The following is a 20,438-nucleotide window of genomic DNA, read 5'->3' on the forward strand; positions in this document are numbered from 1 at the left end:
TGATTGTCCACACACAAAAGAAATCCTTTATGTTGTGATGCTTGTGGTAAAAGATTTATGAAACAGGGATCTGTGAAGTCAAACAGGAAAGTTTATACTGGAGAGAAACCTGCTGGCATCATGTTTGTGGTCAAAGACTAGGTTGACAAAGACATCTGAAGCCACTTGTCAGTTTATACAGGAGACAAACCTTTTGTCAATGGAAGAAAATGTACACAGGGACATCTTAAGTCACACTTTGATGTCTCTGTAAATGTACAACAACAGTAAAGTAGAATATTTTAATCTAAAACACTCAAGGCTATAGCTTCAGAAGCTTTAAATATAATACAGTCTAGTTTATCACCAACACTCACTACAAACATGCAGCAGATTTATCACCTTTCTGAAAACTGCCAAAAAAAGAATCAGAAGAAAAGAAATGATTCAGGTGTGAAACTTTAACTCCTGTTTGACTAAATAAATTCCTTACAGTTTATTTATTTACTTATATATTTTTATTTTTGCATTGTTTAGTTGTTTATTCAGTCTTTAAAAAAAAAAATTACTGTGTCTTCTCCGGTTTTGTTCAATAAAGCAAAACAAAAAACTACAATAAAGGTGTCCGTGCAGATGCCTGTCAGAAATGTGACGCGTTCTGCGCAGGCGCGGCTCCTCCGTCTGAGCCTCCGGTTAGTTTTAAAGAAGAGCAGCAGAGCGACATCATGAACCAAGTGGATTCTGTCCAGCAGCAGCGGACTGGAAGTGTGTGTTTGGAGGAGAAAGCGCAGAAGAAACGCCTCCATCAGCCGCAGGACGTCGTTCTGAAGCAAACCGCCGGTAAGAAGATTTAACAGGTGATGTGGAGGTAACTGCTAGCTGCTGTGAGGAAGGGAGGCTGGAAGAGACGATTCACTGAAGAACCGAGCTGCTGAGCTTCTGTTCGCCTCAATCTGACTGATGAAGAAATAACAGACACGTTAATAACGTCCGGAGGGTAATAACTGGGTGAAAAGGAGGCGGAACTTAATGTTGACGGTTCAGTGTAGCACCCGGACGGTTTACAGCGCGACACACCCCTCATAGTTCAGCCTGAATAAACAGTTTAATTTTAGGATTTCATCAGCAGCTTCCAAGATGAAGGAGAAGAAGTTAATGGCTCTTTTTAAAAGCATCATTTACAGAAATGACAAAACGTCTTCACTCTGTTTAGTTTGTAAAAACCTGCAGCAAAACTATAAAACATTTCTTTGTTTTCATGCAGAAGTTAGTCTGTTAAAGAGTAAATATTTGCAGGATGCAGAGTTTGTTTGTAAAATTATAATCTGCAATATAAATATTGCTACTTTACATACTACATATATGACTTACTACACAACAGACAAGTGTAGGAGAATAAAAAAGGACAATATTTCTCTTGAAATGTAGAAAAATAAGGTTTAAAGCAGCATAACGTTAGTTCCAAACTAATGTAGTTAACTTGAATTTAAAAAATCTGCAAATTGTCCAGATTATCTGCAGAAACATCTCTAATGTTATCTTGCCTATCCCAAGTATTTATGTGCAGCATATGATTTTGTGCCACTAATAGTAGCATCAGATCAGATAACTTTTGTATGCGTTGTTTTCAGGGTTTAGCGATATGCAGATACATATTTCATGGGAACATTTTGACAGATATTGTGATGTAAGTCATGATTTTGGGGGTAATTGTTGGATTTCCAATTAACCCTTTACGCTTCAGTGCGTTGTAGGTGTACCGCCGGTGGTACACCTACTAATTTGCATAGGAATTTCAAGAATGTCCGACGGCTGCAAACCCGATTACACAAACACTATACGGCGATGGAAAGCTTAGATTCTCATGAATCCGTCGGTATAAACCACTTTCAGATGTGATTACCACAGCGGGTGAGAAAAACACATTTGTCCGACAAACAACGAATATTCATCCATCCGTTCTCTATACACGGCTTCAACGCACACAGCGCGACTCACATTTCCGGGTTCATTATTACACACAGAAAAAAAGATTCCACAAAAAACGGCCATAATCAAACCTTTTACATCCAGACAACACAAGCCAGTAAACTATTTTGTCCAAAACATGTCCTGAAGTCGGTATAAAATCCACGAATCGGTCGTTTTCAAGGAAATGCACCTCGTGATGCCCGTCCAATATTCCCTGTATTTTTCGTCTTTTTTTTAATTTAAAAATAGAATATTAGCGATTTTTTTGTACTGAAAACGGCTGGAATTGACTGAAGCTTAAACCCTTTAAGCTTCAGTCAATTCCAGCCGTTTTCAGTACAAAAAATCGCTAATATTCTATTTTTAAATAAAAAAAATTACGAAAAATACGGGGAATATTGGACGTGCATCGGGAGGTGCATTTCCTTGAAAACGACCGATTCGGGGATTTTATACGACTTCAGGACATGTTTTGGACAAAATAGTTTACTGGCTTGTGTCATCTGATGTAAAAGGTTGGATTATGGCCGTTTTTTGTGGAATCTTTTTTTTTGTGTGTAATAATGAACCCGGAAATGTGAGTCGCGCTGTGTGCGTTGAAGCCGTGTATAGAGAACGGATGGATGAATATTCGTTGTTTGTCGGACAAATGTGTTTTTCTCACCCGCTGTGGTAATCACATCTGAAAGTGGTTTATACCGACGGATTCATGAGAATCTAAGCTTTCCATCGCCGTATAGTGTTTGTGTAATCGGGTTTGCAGCCGTCGGACATTCTTGAAATTCCTATGCAAATTAGTAGGTGTACCACCGGCGGTACACTGAAGCTTAAAGGGTTAAAAAAAAAAAGTATATATATGCTGTTGACGTTTTTGTTGTGGTCAGTACCAAACAAACAAAAATTTGTAGGATGAGACGTCTCTGTAAAGATAAGATAAAGAGACTTTATTGTCATTGTCCAGAAGTACAACAAAATTTGTATGGAAGAACACGACAATTAGCAGCAGTGCAAATAAGAATAAAAATAGATAAAAATACTCTTAAAAAAGAAAAACAATCAAACAAAGTACTATATACAAAGTAAAGTGGTCAAGTATTGCAGGACTGTGAATATAAAAAGCACCAGTGTTTTATTTATTTTGGATGTATTTGGATATTACACTTATCCACTTGTAAATGTTCAGGCCTAGTTGATCTGCATCTGCATTTTTTTAAAAAGTCTCATACGGTTGCTTTTTATGGCAAGGAAACATTGTTGTGATAATGAAAAATGTTTCTCATTAAATAGGAATCTAAGGAAAAAATCTGTATTTTTGACTGAAACAATTAGTTCTGTGCCATTGTTGAATATATTTATAAAAGCTCACGATTGTTGATAATGTGTGTTTCCATGTCTCCTGCAGATGTCCGGCAGATTTTGGTGATTAAAGAAGAAGTCCCCCATGAATGGAGCCCCAGTCCAAACCAGGAGGACCCAGAGTTCCTCCACATAAAGGAGGAACAGGAGGAACTATGGACCAGTCAGGAGGAAGAGCAGCTTAATGGACAGGAAGGGGCTCATATCAGCAAGTTAACATTCACTGCTGTTCCTGTGAAGAGTGAAGATGATGAAGATGAACCTCAGTCCTCACGGCTTTATCAGAGGCTAACTGAAGGCAAAAGAGAGGAAACGAACAACTCACCTAAACAGATGAAAACAGAAAGTGATGGAGATGACTGTGGAGGACCAGAACCAGCCAGTAATCAGGATTTAAAAAGTCGTTTAGAACCAAATACAGATGGAAATGCTTCAAACTCCTCTGAGACTGAAGTCAGTAATGATGATGATGATGAAGAGGAGGAGGATGGTGACTGGCAGGAACCTTTGTCAGAATCTGGACCTGAAAGCGATGACAGTGATGGTGCTTGGACAGAGAACAAAACATCTGAGTCTGGTAGTGAAGTTTGTGGTGAAAAACTCACACAACAAGGAACTCTAAAGAAACACAGGAGAGTTCACATAGGAGGGAAAACCTTTAGTTGTGGTGTTTGTGGTAAAAAATTCACACGTCAAGGAGATCTGAAGAGACACCTGAGGGTTCACACAGGAGAGAAACCCTTTGACTGTAGTTTTTGTGGTAAAAGATTTAGACAGCAAGGAGTACTGAAGAGCCACATGAGAATTCATACGGGCGAAAAACCATTTAGTTGTGATGTTTGTGGAAAGAGATTTATACATCAGTCTAATCTCAAATCACACACCAGAGTCCACACTGGAGAGAAACCATTTATTTGTGCCATTTGTGGTAAAAGATTTACAGAGCAGGGAAGTCTGACGAGACACGGAGGAGTCCACACAGGACAGAAACCATTTGGTTGTGGCCTTTGTGGTAAAAAATTTAGTCGGAAGACTCATTTCAAGACACATATGACTGTCCACACAGGAGAAAAACCGTTTGATTGTAGTTTTTGTGGGAAAAGATTTAGCCAAAAGACACATTATAAAATTCACATTCGAGTCCACACAGGAGAGAAACCCTTCAGTTGCGATGCTTGTGGAAAAAGATTTAGACTCCAGTATAATCTAAAAAGACACATGAGAGTCCACACGGGAGAAAAACCATTTGGATGTGACGTTTGTGGTGAAAGATTTACAGAACAGGGAAGTCTTAAACGACACAGTGGAGTTCACACAGGGGAGAAACCCTTTAGTTGCGATGATTGTGGTAAAACTTTTAGTCGCAATACGCATCTGAGGAGACACATGAGGGTTCACACAGGAGAGAGACCTTTTGGTTGTGATGTTTGTGGAGAAAGATTCACAGAACAAGGGGTTCTCAAGAGTCACATGAGAGTCCATACAGGAGAGAAACCATTCGGCTGTGACATTTGCGGAAAAAGATTTCGACATCAATATACTCTTAAAAGACACACGAGTGTTCACACAGGAGAGAAACCATTTTCCTGTGACGTTTGTGGGGAAAGATTTACACGACAAGGAAATCTGAAGAGACACATGAGAGTCCACACGTGATAAAAACTGGAAAAATGCAGGCTTGATTGGGATGTTTTAATTTCCTAAATGCTGGCAAGAACCACATTCTTATTAGGGATGGGAATTTCGACTAATTTCCCCACCGACTAGTCTCAAATGTTATTTGCGACTAGTTGACTAGTCTATAAACCCACATAATGACAGTGAAGAAACATTTTCATTTATATCCCGCTCCGTAAGTCTGGATGGGATCTGTAGTGACTTTGTGTATGCGCAATTCATCTGTCGTCTGGCTGCGGAGTGATGTGGGTCTCCGCTAATCAGGCACTGGGACTACTGCGGGGTTACTGGACTGACAGCCTGTGCTTTGGGACGGGCAGGAGCTCACAGCAGCACCTGCTGCTTTTTGAGGACAGTAACTGCAGAATGATCCGAGTTTTCCTGTCAGTCTCCAAAACGGCAGAAATGGTTGCTAGATTTGTCGCTAGTCGCTTTTGACAAAAAAGTCGCTAGGACGCTTTGGAAAGTCGCTAGATTTAGCGAGAAAGTCGCTGAGTTGGCAACACTGGTTTCTGTTTACACAGCCGACAGACGACCTTGTTGTTATCTGCTGCATCAAAATACTGCCAAACAGTGCTGATTTTCTTAAGCGGGAGCATCACCATCTTCCCACTTTACCTTTCCAAACTTTCTTCCCCAAACTGTGTGGCCCTGCCCCCTGCTACGTGTGCGTGGGGAGGGGAGGAGGAGCAATTCTCTCCCTAGCTGCTCAGCCTTTTTACAAAGAAGCCGAGGCAGACGCACGAAGAACAAGGTGCATGATGCTTAATGCAGCATTTAACCAACTAGTAAAATACTAAACGTTTAATAAATGAGTAGGCGGTTAAACGACTAGATGCGCACATCCCTAATTTTTATTATCTTTTATTTTTATTATTGTTATCTGTGTATTGTGTGTGTATGTATGTGTATATATATATATATATATATATATATGTTAACATTCCTTCAGTTTGATTTGTCTTTGCTAAAAATATTGTCTATACAGGTTCTTTGACATTAAGGATTGAGAGAGTCAAGGGCAGCTGCTTTTTTTAGACTCAAACTGTGAAAACAAAGTGCCTTATGTGTATAATGTATGATGGATAGTTTGTCAGAAATTCAAATCTTCTAATTGTCCATAAACACACGTGTGATGTCGGTTTAACAGACAGTTTCTTACGTCATTGCTGCATGGAGCGTTAATTTAATCCTGCTCTAATGAGAAGGACATGAACAATAAATGATTTTAATTTAATCTTTCTTTCTAAAAAAAATTTGTGAATTTATTGGGAAAAAGGGAAATTAACCCTCTGAAATCCAACGAGTTCCATGCTTTTATGGTAACAGCAACAACTCAACAATGGTTTCTGTGCAAAAAAAATTAGAATTTCCTAATTATGTATTTTGACTGAGTGTCCACAGGTGTTACAGATTCAGAAAAAATATGCCAGACTGCAGGTATTTAACTATTTATACTTTTACATTTGTTTCCAACCAAGAAGTTCCTGAATTTTTATCATGTAATTGTTGGTCGCAGCTGTCAGTTGTAGCTGTTTGATTGCACCAATGAGCAGAAAGTTTTTTGTTTTTTCAGAATCTGGTTAGACTGAATAGTTTATTTTTGGTGAATTTTTAAAATAGACATGTAGAATAAAGTGATTTTGAAGTCATTTGTGCAATTAAATTAAAACAAACTGGGATCCAGAGGGTTAAAAAATGAAGGTAGCTTATTTTAATGTTATGATTACAGTATAAACATACAAGCTTTTATCGAGCTAAAGCAATATTTGGCACATATTCATAGCGTAATTTATATTTTTAGAGGGTTTTTTTAAACTGTGACTTTAAAATAAACAAATTCCGTTTATCTGCCTCCCATCAGAAAGTTCTTCAGGGTTGGAAACTGTTCACCCGTCATTTCTTGCTTCACAAAACCCCAAGCTGCAGCTATGAATATATTTTATTTGAGTCTTTCTGTCTTTGGAACAGGTGAAGAAGAGAATTTGCAGTTCTTTTCTTGCTTCAACTAAAGGTGTCTCAGGATATTTTTCACGTTTTTTTAGTTTCATTTTGTGTCCTTTAAAGATCAACAGAATGAACATAATTGATAAATGCACAAACTCCATTATTAGAAACCATTTTTCTCAGGTTGACTAGCTGTTTCCTTAAGGTTTCCTGTTTTTTTTTGTGCAGGACACTTAAAATCTGGAAATTATACCTTTAATGTGAGATCTAAACAAAAGCAAAAGAGGTGCATTTAAATTTGGAAGTGAACGTCCCCTTAAAACACATTTCTAAGACTGAAATTAAACTTAAATGATAGTTGCTAATCATGATTTTTGTTTTTTATTGTAGTGCTGAACGTCTGTTGAATAATCTGATTATTCTGGCCGTCAGAAATGTGAATAGTTAAAGTGCAGCCTCGTTTGGAGGGAATGAAAAGTAAACTATTCTGCAAGTTTTTGGTATTAAAGCCCAGAAAAGACTCCCTTATCCATCTGAAATACCTCGAAGAACGATGACGAAAGATGTAAAGTAATATCTTCCTATTAAAGGTAAATACTGTGAGTCAGCTGCCTTTGTAGACGGCAAATCATACGTGACATTACGTGTTAAGAGACTCATTCATCTAAAACAGACTCTTGTTTTTGGAACAGTTTTTCGATGCACTTCTACTGAGCCATGGCACTAACAGGTCAGCAGGGGGCGCCATGTGTCTCAATAGCTCTCCAGGGAAGGTTGTAGATTCCAAAGAAGATGTTAAAAGACACATTAATCGATCACTGCAGCTCAATATGTAGAAGAAATATTTAGATTTAGATAAATATACATGGATATAATATGGATGAAAATATCAAACCAGACCTGTTCTATTTTAGAAGATGGAAACTTCAGAATAAGAGACATTTTTATTGACAGGTAAGTTTAAAACATACCTATGTTTTCCATGATTATCCTCAGATATTTGCACAGAATCTCATACAAATAGTTAAAAAAAACACAACTAAACCTGCCATAAAATGCACAAAATGGAAAAACAAAATATCTTTTTTAAAATTTTTTGTAGTATGTTTATTTTAATAAAACCTCAATAAAAAAATCAATAAAAATACATAATCTAACAGCTGTAATTAAACTTTCACGAGTGTGATGAAGCAAATAATGTCAGAAGAATAAAAATTTAGATATAAATGCATAAAAATAATACTGTGCAACAGGACTGATTAATAAATGAATATTTTTGTAAGAATATTAATAAAATAATACATAAAGAATAAAATAATTCAGTGTAAAACATGAGATTGTTACTATTTGTGGTCATTTTCATGGTTTAATGAATTATATTTCCATTTAGACTGAACATGGTTAATAAATGCATTTACTGCTTTAATGGAAATCAGTTTAAAGTTGGTTAGCTGTTCACTTTAAAGTGACTTTAAGGGCATTTTGATGTTATTTTCGGTAGAGGCTGCTCATAAAATTCAGAACTAGTAAGTGAAGACTGAAAATTACGTCAGATTTTAAATAAAAAAATATACAAAATATTCTTCAAAATTCCTGCAAAATGCCTTTAAAATGTCATAAACAGATGAAAATGTTACTGTAGATTATAATATTCTTTGTCAGTTTACTGAAAATGTCTGTTTTTCTTTGTTAATTCGCTGCTTTTTGCTTATGTATGCAAATAATGACAAACACATGGAGGCTGTGGTTGCTATGGCAACTGACGGAGAATATAGGGGCCTTTGCAAATGCCTGATTAAAAAACGTCAGACACGGCAATAAATCTGTTGTAAAAACAAAACGTTTTCACTAATTGAGTTCGAATCAGCTGTTTTGGTACATTCACGATGAACTCTGATAGATATATTCCCGACACGCACTGTGCTTCAGTCGGCGGTGATGGATTCTGCGCAGGCGCGGCTCCTCCGAGACTCGCCTCCAGTTATTAGTTTTGAAGAAGCAGAAGCAGAAGAAGTGACACCATGAACGAATCTGTCCGACAGCAGCGGGCTGCAGGCGTGTGTTTGGAGGACAAAATGCAGATGAAACGCCTCCATCCGCCGCAGGATGTCGTTCTGAAGCAAGCCGCCGGTAAGAGGGTTTAACAGCTGATGCTAAAATGCTAAGTGCTGCTAGCTGCTAGCTGCTGCTGGGTGAGGATGGGTGAGGAGAGGTGAGGCTGCAGGCAGCAGCTGACGCGCCGATGAGGATGTTTTCTGGGGATTTTTCTCGACTGAGCTCCAGATTTTTGCAGCTGCTGCAGGTTTTAGTCGTATCCAGAGAGAGTGAGGCCAAAACTAGCAGAGACAATGGCTAAAAGCCAAACAAACAGCGTCCGTTCAGCCTCCAGAAATATTTGATCAGGTGGGGAAAAAATGGGAAAACAGAAGGTCTGAGGGGGAAAACATGAAAACCAACAGCTGTGACTGAATTTCAGGAATTCTATCATGCTGTTGTAGTGCAGAAGAAAGCTAAGAAGCCACAAACATACACTGATTTTTTTCTCAATTTCTTATTTTTCTTTATTTATTTTCTCGTACATGCTTTTATTCTTTTCTCACCTAATGTCTCTTTCAACTTATTTTTTTCTCATCTTGTGTCTCTTTCAGCTTGTTTTTTCTCATCTCATGTGTCTTTCAACTTATTTTTTCTCATCTTGTGTCTCTTTCAGATTTTTATTCTTTACATGTTTTCCCATATTTGCCTCTAAAGCATCTTTAATAACTTTTGTATATGATTAGGTTCTACATAAATAAACTTGCTTATTTTAAAAGGAAGGTGATTGATCCTCTGTTGCACACCAATACTAATAATCAGATATTTTTTATCGTCTGGTTTACCGCATTCGGTGTGTCTGTAGTGTTCTTGTTTTTTGTTTAAAGCACCTTTAATAACCTCTGTGTATGATTAATAGGCTATATAAATAAACTTTCTTATTTTACAGGGAAGATTGTTAATGATCTGATGCACACTCATACTAATAATAAGATATTGTCATCTGGTTTGATTTTATTTTTTTATTTGTTCATTTTTTTGTCTTTTATCCTTTATTTATTTCCCTATTTGTTTATTTACTACTGCTATTATTATTATTATTATTATTATTGCTTCTAGCCTTGCAAGAGGCAGAATATCAACCAAAAAGTCCAGAAAAACACATTATCTAACAATAACAAATGAATTTCCACTTGCCCAATGTCAGAAAGTGTTGCATATAGATATAAATAGTTCTTTACAGCTAAGCTCCCTTCATCTGAAATGAAGACTGAAATTTATAGATTACAAATGAAAATGTAAATTTATGCAAAATATTTTAAAAATTCTTGTAAAAATGCCCGAAGAGGAAGTGCCCATGAAGAGCATGCTTAGAGATAGATAGATAGATAGATAGATAGATAGGTAGGTAGATGGATTCAAATTGAAGGTATCCAGTAGCTCACTCCTTATACGTATGTAACAAAAATATGGTGCAGATCATGCTGGTGGAAGAACCAATTTAAGGTGCAATGATTACAAAACAAAAGATGCTACTACTGTACATTTTTTTTAAGTATTAGAAAATATAAATAATGTAAAAATAATATTTTAAAACAAGCGTTTAGAAGGAGTATTTGGGCCCTGGTGGATCTTGGATTACTACACAGTTGAGTCACTGGTGTGTAGCAGCAAATAATCCAATTATTAAGATTTGGGTGATTATTAACATTTATGTGGATATCTCCATTAATTGTTCAATTATGATAGCAATCCTCTCTGTAGGTAGAAAGGTGTTTTTCTCTGAACAGGTGCAACTGCATGATGCGACTATATTGCTGCAATATCCTTGAACATTGCAGAGGCGATTCTCATTTATGCCCTTCAGCTGATTTTTTTCTGAGTTTTTGTGCACTGGTGCTTCATAAACTGTTGTTGGTGTAGATTGTGTAAGCCCTGGCTGCTTTGCAAATATGTGACAACATGTAGTTCAAGAACTTTACCCCATAGTTTCTCTATTAGACCTAATGTTAGGATAATGGAAAAAAAATACCTTCCCATGATGCTGCAGTTACATTATAAACACATATCTGTCAACCATTTGCATCTTGTAGGCTAAGGAAAGGTGAACACAACCGGCTACAAAGTAAAATATGCTTGCTAGCTAAAGTTACATCGTTAACTCACCACAGATCTTTGCTTTGGTCCATTTTAAAGGAAGATAAAAGGTCGGCTGATTGAGAGGAATTTGAACCCAGCAGGTTCTCCGCTGTTCAAACATAAAACTCTGCAGACTCTGTTTGTTTTACAGGCGTCTCTCTGGTTCTTTGTACAGCGGTTCAGTGACAGAGTTGTGTTTTTCTGACTGTTCTTATTCTGACGGATGATGAATATGTTGACCTTCTTCGGCGCTGCGTCCTAAAACCAGATTTTGTTGACGATCCTCGCAGGTGTTTTTGGATTCAAGGCCTGAAGGTGCTTGATTTTCTCAAAATCTCTCAGTTGAGATTTTGTGGTTGGAGGGCCAGGATTCGATCACTGATGTGTGGGTTAGAAGTGAAACCAACGTAAAACTGTTGGAGACACTTGTTTAGCTTCATTTTGAAATCAATAGCCAATAACTTTTAGATGTTAATGTTTGATGGTCCCGGCTTTGTTTCTGTTTATTTCCAGCTCTTTAATTTTTTTGTCAGTACTTTTGGTGACTCTTCCTTCTGTCTCCTGTTCTTCTCTTTCCACTGTCGTCCACCAATTAAATCTAAATCAACCATTAGCCCCATTTGTTTGGGGCAGTGACACTGATGTAGAGTTTTTTACAGCAGCATTTAATGCGACTAAGCCAAGGGACACTTCTATCCGTTTTATAATGTAATTTCTGTGGTCTTTAGTTGATTTTCAACGCTTGTTTCCACCTTCTTACTAAATTTTTTTTCCCACCCAGCTGTTTTGCAGGCTCGCTTGCAAGCTCTGCTTTCAGTCCTGCTCTGCACTTCATCGGAAATGCTCGGAAATATCGTGATGTTATCCTCCAAATGAAATTAAACCTGCTGTGGATTTTTATAAACATATGTGTTAAGTCACAGTTATCTTTCATCTGTGTTTCAGTGTTGCCTGCAGATGTCCAGGAGGTGTTGGTGATTAAAGAAGAGGTTCCCTGGAGCCCCAGTCTGGACCAAGAAGAGGAGTTCTTCCACGAACAGGAGGAACAGCAGGAACAGGAGGAACACGAGGAACAGGAGGAACTGTGGGTCAGTCAGGAGGAAGAGCAGCTTAATGGGCAGCAGGACACTGATTTCACCATGTTTACATTCACTGGTGTACCTGTGAAGAATGAATGGGATGAAGAGAAGCCTCAGTCTTCACATTTTCATCAGAACCTAATTGAAAACACCAGGGAGGCAACCAGCAGCCCAACTAAATGGATAAAAACTGAAATGGATGAAGAGGACTATGGAGGACCAGAAACAGCCTGGAACCCAGATCCAAATTATCATGTTCAACCAACCGTAGATGAAAACGCTTCAGACACTTCTGACACAGATGACAGTGATGATGATGATGATGATGATGGTGGTGGTCACTGGCAAGAGCCTCTGTCAGATTGCGTACCTGAACCTAATGACGCCAGGGCAACTGAGTCAGGTGTAAATAGTGAAAATGTAGATTCACATGTGAGAGTCCACATAGTAAAACCATTTGGTTGTGACATTTGTGGAAAAAGATTTACATACCCGCAAAATCTGAAGACACACATGAGAATCCACACCGGAGAGAAACCATTTGTTTGCCCTATTTGTGGTAAAAGATCCAGGCATCAGAATAATATTAAGACGCACATGAGAACCCACACCGGAGAGAAACCATATGTGTGTGACATTTGTGGTAAAAGATCTCGGCATCAAAATAATCTTAAAGTGCATATGATGACCCACACGGGAGAGAAACCGTTTGGTTGTGATAACTGCGGCAGAAGATTCGGCCGAAAATCGCATCTTCGAACACACATGATAGTCCACACAGGAGAGAAACCGTATAGCTGTGGCATCTGCGGTAAAAGATTCAACCGTAAATCACATCTTGCCACACACATGATAGTCCATTCAGGAGAGAAACCGTACAGCTGTGATGTGTGCGGTAGACGATTTAACCGCAAAACACATCTGGAGACACACAGCACAGTTCACACAGGAGAGAAACCGTTTAGTTGTGCTGTTTGTGGTCAAGGATTTACCCAACAGGGGAGCTTAAACAGACACATGAGGTTCCACCTTGGGTAGAAATCCAAATTACAGCTGTTAAAAACATTAAGTTTGGTTGAAAAAAAAACACAACAGAAGCTCCACGTTACTTGGAGCTCTATTTTTGTTATTGCCTTGTTTAGACTTTATTTAGAATTGTTGACTCTGTATATTACAAATTAGAAGTAATAACAGCCAGTCAATAGGGGGCGCACATGCAGCATCTCACCAGCTACAAAGCTCATTTCAAAGTCAGCAAAGTTTGACTATAAAATTAGTCTTTTACGTATTTATTTTTGCTAATGTGCCATGCACACTTTTTTAACCCTAATTTCTCCTAATGCTAATACTAACAAATGGCTACAGAAACAGTGCTCTACAATCAGCACAACACCAAGAACCACAAGTGACAAAACACTAGTGAGACAAGATCTTTTTGCCACTTTATTCCACTTTTTTAGGAAATAAAATAATGATTTACAAGTATTGCACACCAATAAGTCACAACTTCAAAACCGCCTGCCTAATATTGTGTAGCTGGAGTCCAATAAAGGCATCCAGTGGCATCAGACACCAAGCTGCTAATGAATTCCACAAGTGCTCGGTTGGATTGCGATTTGGGGAATGTAGAGGCCAAGTCAACACCCTGAACTCCTAATTATCTCCCTGAACAATGCTAGCAGTGTGGCAGGAAGTATAACCCTGCTGAAAGTTCGGCAACAATCCCTAGATAGGCGTCAAAGTAATGTGTGCATGAATACATGACCAAAAGTTCCAATCGGAGCATTGTGTTATAATGACATCCTCAGTCAGTGGTTTTAATGTTGTGGCTGTTGTGTTTTCTCAAAATCGTTGCAATACTTAGAGCCTCAGTTTTGTTAGCTTGAAGCAATAATTTCCTAAATGACCACCAGCAAACCTAGTAGAGCACTTACCTGTACCAATTGAGAGCACATTGACTAATTTAAAAATATTTAGTATTTTGTGTAAGAAGTTGACTCTTTAAATAAGTTAGGCACATCAGAGTCAGTTTGAGGCGTCAGGTAGCAGCTGTGGGCGTTGCACTTTAAGTTGTTTCTACATTGGGTATCGCCTTAAGTCTACGTTGTTTTGGACCAAGTCCTGATGCCACTTTCTATACGCACTTTTGTTTTTTGTTGTAAAAGTTGTTGCCTTTTTGTCGTCAAAAACTTTTTGTTATTAATTTTATAAAAACAGAATGTACGCTACCATTCAAAAGTTTGGGGTCACCCAGAATATGTCATGGTTTCCGATGAAAACTCTCACTTTTATCCATGAGCTAACATAACTGCACAAGGGTTTTCTAATTATCAATGAGCCTTTCATCACCATTAGCTAACACAATGCAGCATTAGAACACAGGAGTGATGGTTGCTGGAAATGTTCCTCTGTACACCTATGGAGATATTTAATTAAAAATCAGCCGTTTGCAGCTAGAACAGTCATTTACCACATTAACAATGTCTACACTTGATTTATCATTCATTTAATGTTATCTTCGCTGAAAAAATGCTTTTCTTTCAAAAGTAAGGACATTTCTAAGTGACTGTAAACTTTTAAATAGTAGTGTACATGTTCATGAAAAAATGGTATCGAGTGGACATTCAGCATAATTGTTGAATTTAATCATTTTTGTTTAAATAAACTTTAAGTATATGCAAAGTATGAAGTTTGTTTGGTTTTTGTGCTTGGCGGGAAAGAAGCAATTTTGTATGAACCTAAGCAGAAACCCAGAACAGCTGTATTTTATGAGCACTTTTAATTACTCTATTTAAAGAGAAAGTTTTTATTCTCGCTCGAGGTGGTTTTTGGCTTTTTTGAGAAAAAGAAATGTCCATGACACGAGCAGAACGTAAGAAAAACAAAAAAGTTTAATCTCTTTTATTATTTATTTTACCAAATTTTATTCACATCAGCACCATTTTTCTGAATATCCACTACTGTTACCAACACTAAAACAAATGGAGCTCTGCATACTTTAGATAATGTTAACGTTATTTACAGTGCAAATTTCAGAACAGAATTATATCAGAATTTTGCACAAAAAATAATAGCTAAAGCTCATCTCAACAACAAATTTTCCCATCACTTCTAAGAAAATTGTACCAACTGTCTTCACACTTCCTCAATTCATGATCCACAGGGAAAAAAATACACTGTTTTCTTGAACAATGTTACCTCTTCTTCCAGGGTTTTTTCTGCATCTTTACCAAGTCTGAGAACTCTGTGAGACACATGTTCGAGTGTTTCAGTGCTAAAGAACTACTAAGGCTGTGTTTTTCTAAATTCATTTTAGTTTTTGTCCTCTTGTCAAGCTTGTCCTGTCAGCTACCAAACCTCTGCGGCACATTTCCACCACGCTGAGCTCATCCTCTGTTTTTTAAGCTTTAATAAAATGCATAATAAGGTGTAAGTGGGATTGGATACTGCAGAGAAATCAGCAAATATGTGCACTTTTGTTTAATGCTTCCCCCAGCTACTGACTGCTGCCCCCCCGTGGTGGTTCCAGCTCAGTGCAGAATGTGAATCCTGAATAATGACCTCTGTTTCCTCATCAGAGAGCCGAGCCCACAGCGTTACAGTCGGTAAAGTAGACAGAATCTGTCTTTAGAAACTGACTTAAATGATAAATTAATAATTTTTTGTTGTTTAGCTGCATATTTGAGTGTGTACACCACCAAATACGAAGAATAAGAAGCATAAAATGGAGTTTAAACACGGAGGCAGATCTGCATACTGGGATCCTGACCACAAAATATTTATTAATTTAAGAGACAAATATTTAAAGGATAAGATGGACTCAATTCCATATTTTTCTTATTTTAAAAATCCTTTAAAACACACAGACTAATCGATTTTGTTTGTCACAAACTGTTAAAAAGCCCATATTCAGCATGTTTACAGGTTAAGAATTGTTTTTAATGTTTTCTAGAATATGTTTACATGCTTCAATGTTAAAAACACATTATTTTTCTCATACTGTACATTTCTGCAGGTTCTTTCTCATCATTTGTCTTAAATGCTTTAATTTTAGCTTCTGTTTTCTCTGTGCTGTGGGAAGAAGGGGGAGTTCAGGCAGCAACAATCCCACAAAACAATATGTTAAAGAATAATTTAATGCTGTAACATTGAAAAACTAAGTTACATTGAAAATAACTATAAATGTCTGTAAAATAATGATGTATTTTTAACAGATTTCAGTACAGTAACAGTGTAATTCTGTCACTACTATTTATAAAAACAGAGATTTTTGATGTGGACATTTTGGAAATAAATTTTATAGATGTTCATAATTTGACCAAACAAGAAAAGTAAATATTAAACATCAGCTAGAAGAATGTGTTCCCCTTTTTCAGCATTAATTTAACAGTTTTTATTTTTCAAATAATGACAAAATATCATTTTTTTCTCTTGATTTATGTGGAGTGTAATTTTGAAAGATGTGGACATTATTTGCAGTTTGGTCTGTGTTTTACATTTAACATGTCAATTATTGTTTTATTTTATAGATATGTGTAATTTTAGAAAACAGGGACAATCTGTAAAAATATATGAATAAATCAAAGTCAAACTAGCTGCTAGACAGGTGTTATGCAAATGTGTTAGCAGAATATGGGCTCTTTAAAAACCATCAGATGTGGATTAATCCACCACTAAAACAGTTTGCAGCAAGTGAACTACTGAGATAAGTTTTTTTAAAAAGCAACCATTTAGTTGTGCTTTGTTTTGTAAAGATTTTGAGCTTTGCTGTCGTCTGTCTTGGTCTTCCTGATGACCTCCACTCTCTGCTCTGAGGTCTTAATCTGCCTCATCTTCTCCAGAAAGCTGCTGTGGATGAAGTTTCCCCCCCAGGAGGATCAGAAGAAGTGAGATCAGACGTGAAATCATCCTCATGACTCACACATTCATCAGACGGCTCAGTTGTAATGAATCACCGCCAACTCGGTCGTGATTCAAGTGTGGAAAAGAAAACAACGGAAACTGCTAAATTTCCATTGTCTGTCCTGTAATAGAGGGAAAAAAAGTTTGTACGCTCGCGTTGGGTGGTTTTTGACTTACTGAGGGAGAATATTCCTAAACTTGTATTTTGTGTTTTAGCTTGAAGTATGCATGAAAGCATGGATCCATAAAATTAGAAAAGTTACAAGAAAAAAAACAAGAAAATTAATTGAAAATGACAAAAAATGAGACAAAAAACAACAACAAGATTGAAAATGATCAAACAAATTACACAAAAACAACATAAAGCATGGATCCATACTGCGTTGAATCAGCGGTTAAGGCCACTGCTGGTTTAAGGGTGTGGAGGATATTTTCTTAGTACAAACTGATCCTGGTTTAAATTCCACAGCCTGCCTGAGTATTATTGCTGGTTTATAGAACATGCACTTGAAAAAATGCTCCTCTCAAAACAAGAAAAAAAAAACTTATTTCAAAGAACTTTCACCGGAAAAAATCTGCCAATAGAACAAGTGAATGACTTGGTAAGATTTCTTCAAGCAAGTTGTGATATTGAGAATGTTGAGATCTTAAAATTAGCTGGGAAAACTTATTTTAAGCTCTATTTTATCAGGATTGTCAAACTTAGGTGTTTTAACCTTCCTGTTGTCCTCATTTACGGCACCAAAAAATATTGTTTCCTCGTCTGAAAAAAATCCCCAAATTTATAAAAATTTGCTAAATCTTCAGGAAGAAAAATCTTTAAAAGTTTCCCTTAAAAGTTTTATTTTTTTAATCCCCAAATTTGGCAAGGAATAAAAACGTAAAAAATAAAAAAATATCTAAAAATTGTAAATATTTTCAAAAAATATATATAAATCCTCAAAAATAACCCTAAAAATATCTAAAGGGATTACATATATATCAGTAAAATTTCTAATACTTTATTTAAGAACATTCGGAGAAAATCCAGCAAATTTCTCTGGATTTTGGTTGATTTTTTTTTCTGAATGTTTTTATGGAAATATTTTTTTTAACATTTCTTTATTTCCACTAAAAATGTTCTAAAATCTCCCAAAGAATTTTGAAAATGTAGAAGTTTTCACTGTGAATATATATATATATTTCCACATTTTAAAACTTTTAAAGGTTTCAGTTTGATCCGCAGGACGACAGGAGGGTTTAAATAAGATGATTTAAAGATTGTTTGACTTAACAAGATATTTAAGATGCACTGTCTTAAAACAAGTCCCTCTATCTTACTGAAATGTCACTTGTTAAGCGAATATATCTTAAATCAAGCGGGATGAGACATTTGGACTAAAAATAAGACAATAGACTTGGTAAGATTTTGAGTTTTTCCATTGTGACAATGAGTTCTCTGTTCTCCAAAGGCCTCCACAGTCACCAGATCTCAATCCAGTAGAACCTTTAGGGTGTGGTGGAATGGGAGATTGGATCATGGATGTTCAGCCGTTAAACCTGCAGCAACTGAGTGATGTCAATATGGACCAAAACCTCTGAGGAACGTTTCCAAAGGTTGTTGAAAGTATGACACCAAGGCAGTTCTGAAGTCAAAAAGGGTCCAACCTTTGACTAGAAGGTCGACCTAATAAAGTGGCCACTGAGTGTATATGCTAAAGCAGACGGTTGGTGCAGAAACCTGGTGGAAAGTGTGATTTTTAACACTTTTCTTGGATTTTATTGTCATCATCAGAGCCCCTGCTGAACATGTTTTTTTTCCATCTACGTCTTCATTCTGACTGAGTCTCCAACAAGCAGCTGTTCTTCCTCCAGTTCCTCCGACGTTGTTAATCATCGCTGGCTCCGGTCCAGATCAGCCCAACCTCATTTACCTGGTTAAGTGGTGACTCACGGCCGGTTAGTCAGATATTGTGAGTCTCAGAGGACACGTCACCTCAGAGAATTAAAGCCACAGAAGAGGGAGTTTTGAAGCCGAGTGTTGCCGCCTTGTTTCATCACCCCGATTTCACTCCATCATTTGCACTTCAAGAACCTCGTATCAAGATGAAAAAGTGCTTTTTCTCGTTGGCCGGAGGTTATAAAGACGCAGATCAAACACCCTCGGTCTGTGAGTTTTCAAGAGAAACAGCTTGTTTACCACTTTAGAAGGAAAAACAAAGCTGACGTATTGGAAATCATTACAGGCCGGCCGGTCAGCATCCTATTTTCCTGTTTCCAACACATCCTCTGCTTCCTGGTTTCTTGGTAAAGACGACCTCCTGTCTGGGTCTCTGATATATCGATGGCTTTCACCTGCCTTCTTCTTCTTCTTCTTTTATTTCTACTACCCTTTCTTCTTCTTCTTGTTCTTCTTCCCCTTCTTCTTCTTCTTCTTTTTCCTTTTCTACTGCTTCCCCTTCTTTTTGTCTTTTTCTTCTCCCTCTTCTTCTTCTTCTTCTTCTACCGATTCTTCCTCTTTTTCTTCTTCTTCTTCCTTTTCTACTTCTTCCTCTTCTTGTTCTTCTTGGTCTGCTTCTTTTTTTGTCTTCTTCTTCTTCTTCTACCTATCATTCCTCTTCTTCTTCCTCTTCTTTTTCTTCCCATTCTTCTTCCTGTTCTTCTCCTCTTCAATTTTAAAGGTTGATCTACATCCACAATCTTGCGTTTATGCATTTAATGAAGTGTTCCGTAGAGGTTTCAAGAGTTTCTCAGTAATATTTCTGCAGTGGAAACTTTAAATTGAATGCTATAGTGCTGCTGGAGTTCATCTTAACAGACACCTCTCCTACAGAAGTTATTTTATATTCATCACTTTATATGGCTTCTCCTCTCAAGGTTAGCTGTCACATAAATAAGTTGAATAAAATCAGCCGGAGCCAGAAACTCTGCTGCCAGAGTGTCTCAGATCCTGGCACTCAGTCAGATTATTCCATCCTAACATCAGTTAATGTCTTTATATATAATATGTGATAAATTTAAACCCCTGGACGCCTCCAACCAACCAACCAACCACACGATCAGAGTACTCCTGCCTTACATCCACAGCCAGTCTACCACACAGTGTTACCTAAAGGTCGAGGTATAAATACTCCACAGCTAGTACACGGCGCCTTACAGGAGAGTATAAAAACACAGGTTGGAGTGAAAACACCAGATTAAATGATCAAATAAAGGATTACTTTGTACCTGGGCAGAGGTCACAGAAAGAAGCTTCAAAAGATCAGCTCATGTTGGATTTTTCCAGCTTCCCTCCGTCTCAAAAGTATCATGAATAGTAGTGAAAGAAAAAATCTTCTGACCTCCGTATACGTAGTCCTGGTTCCTTCCAAAGAT

The 20,438-nt window shown here is 37.3% G+C and overlaps 2 protein-coding genes across 4 annotated transcripts in view; both read left to right on the top strand.

Annotated features, from left to right (window-relative positions):
* The window catches only part of LOC110964885 (gastrula zinc finger protein XlCGF57.1-like), a 205,431-nt gene extending 199,211 nt beyond the window's left edge, over window positions 1-6,220 (top strand). For 2 of the 3 annotated variants that reach the window (XM_051939828.1, XM_051939827.1), the window contains exon 2: window positions 3,353-6,220. In XM_051939828.1, coding sequence (XP_051795788.1) covers window positions 3,353-4,962 — 1,610 coding nt within the window. In that variant the 3' untranslated portion in view covers window positions 4,963-6,220. Of the gene's footprint in view, window positions 1-617; window positions 820-3,352 lie in introns of those variants that run through there. The other variant, XM_051939826.1, reaches the window with a different exon arrangement.
* A 2,642-nt stretch (window positions 6,221-8,862) lies between these two features.
* Window positions 8,863-14,867, top strand: LOC127530228 (gastrula zinc finger protein XlCGF57.1-like). Its single transcript, XM_051939835.1, has 2 exons — window positions 8,863-9,060; window positions 12,049-14,867. Exons 1-2 carry the CDS (start codon window positions 8,952-8,954, stop codon window positions 13,218-13,220), a joined length of 1,281 nt encoding a protein of 426 aa, XP_051795795.1. The 5' UTR covers window positions 8,863-8,951; the 3' UTR covers window positions 13,221-14,867.
* Window positions 14,868-20,438: the final 5,571 nt, after the last annotated feature.

This window comes from Acanthochromis polyacanthus, chromosome 19 (assembly GCF_021347895.1).
Source record: "Acanthochromis polyacanthus isolate Apoly-LR-REF ecotype Palm Island chromosome 19, KAUST_Apoly_ChrSc, whole genome shotgun sequence".
Classification (NCBI taxonomy): Eukaryota; Metazoa; Chordata; class Actinopteri; family Pomacentridae; genus Acanthochromis; species Acanthochromis polyacanthus.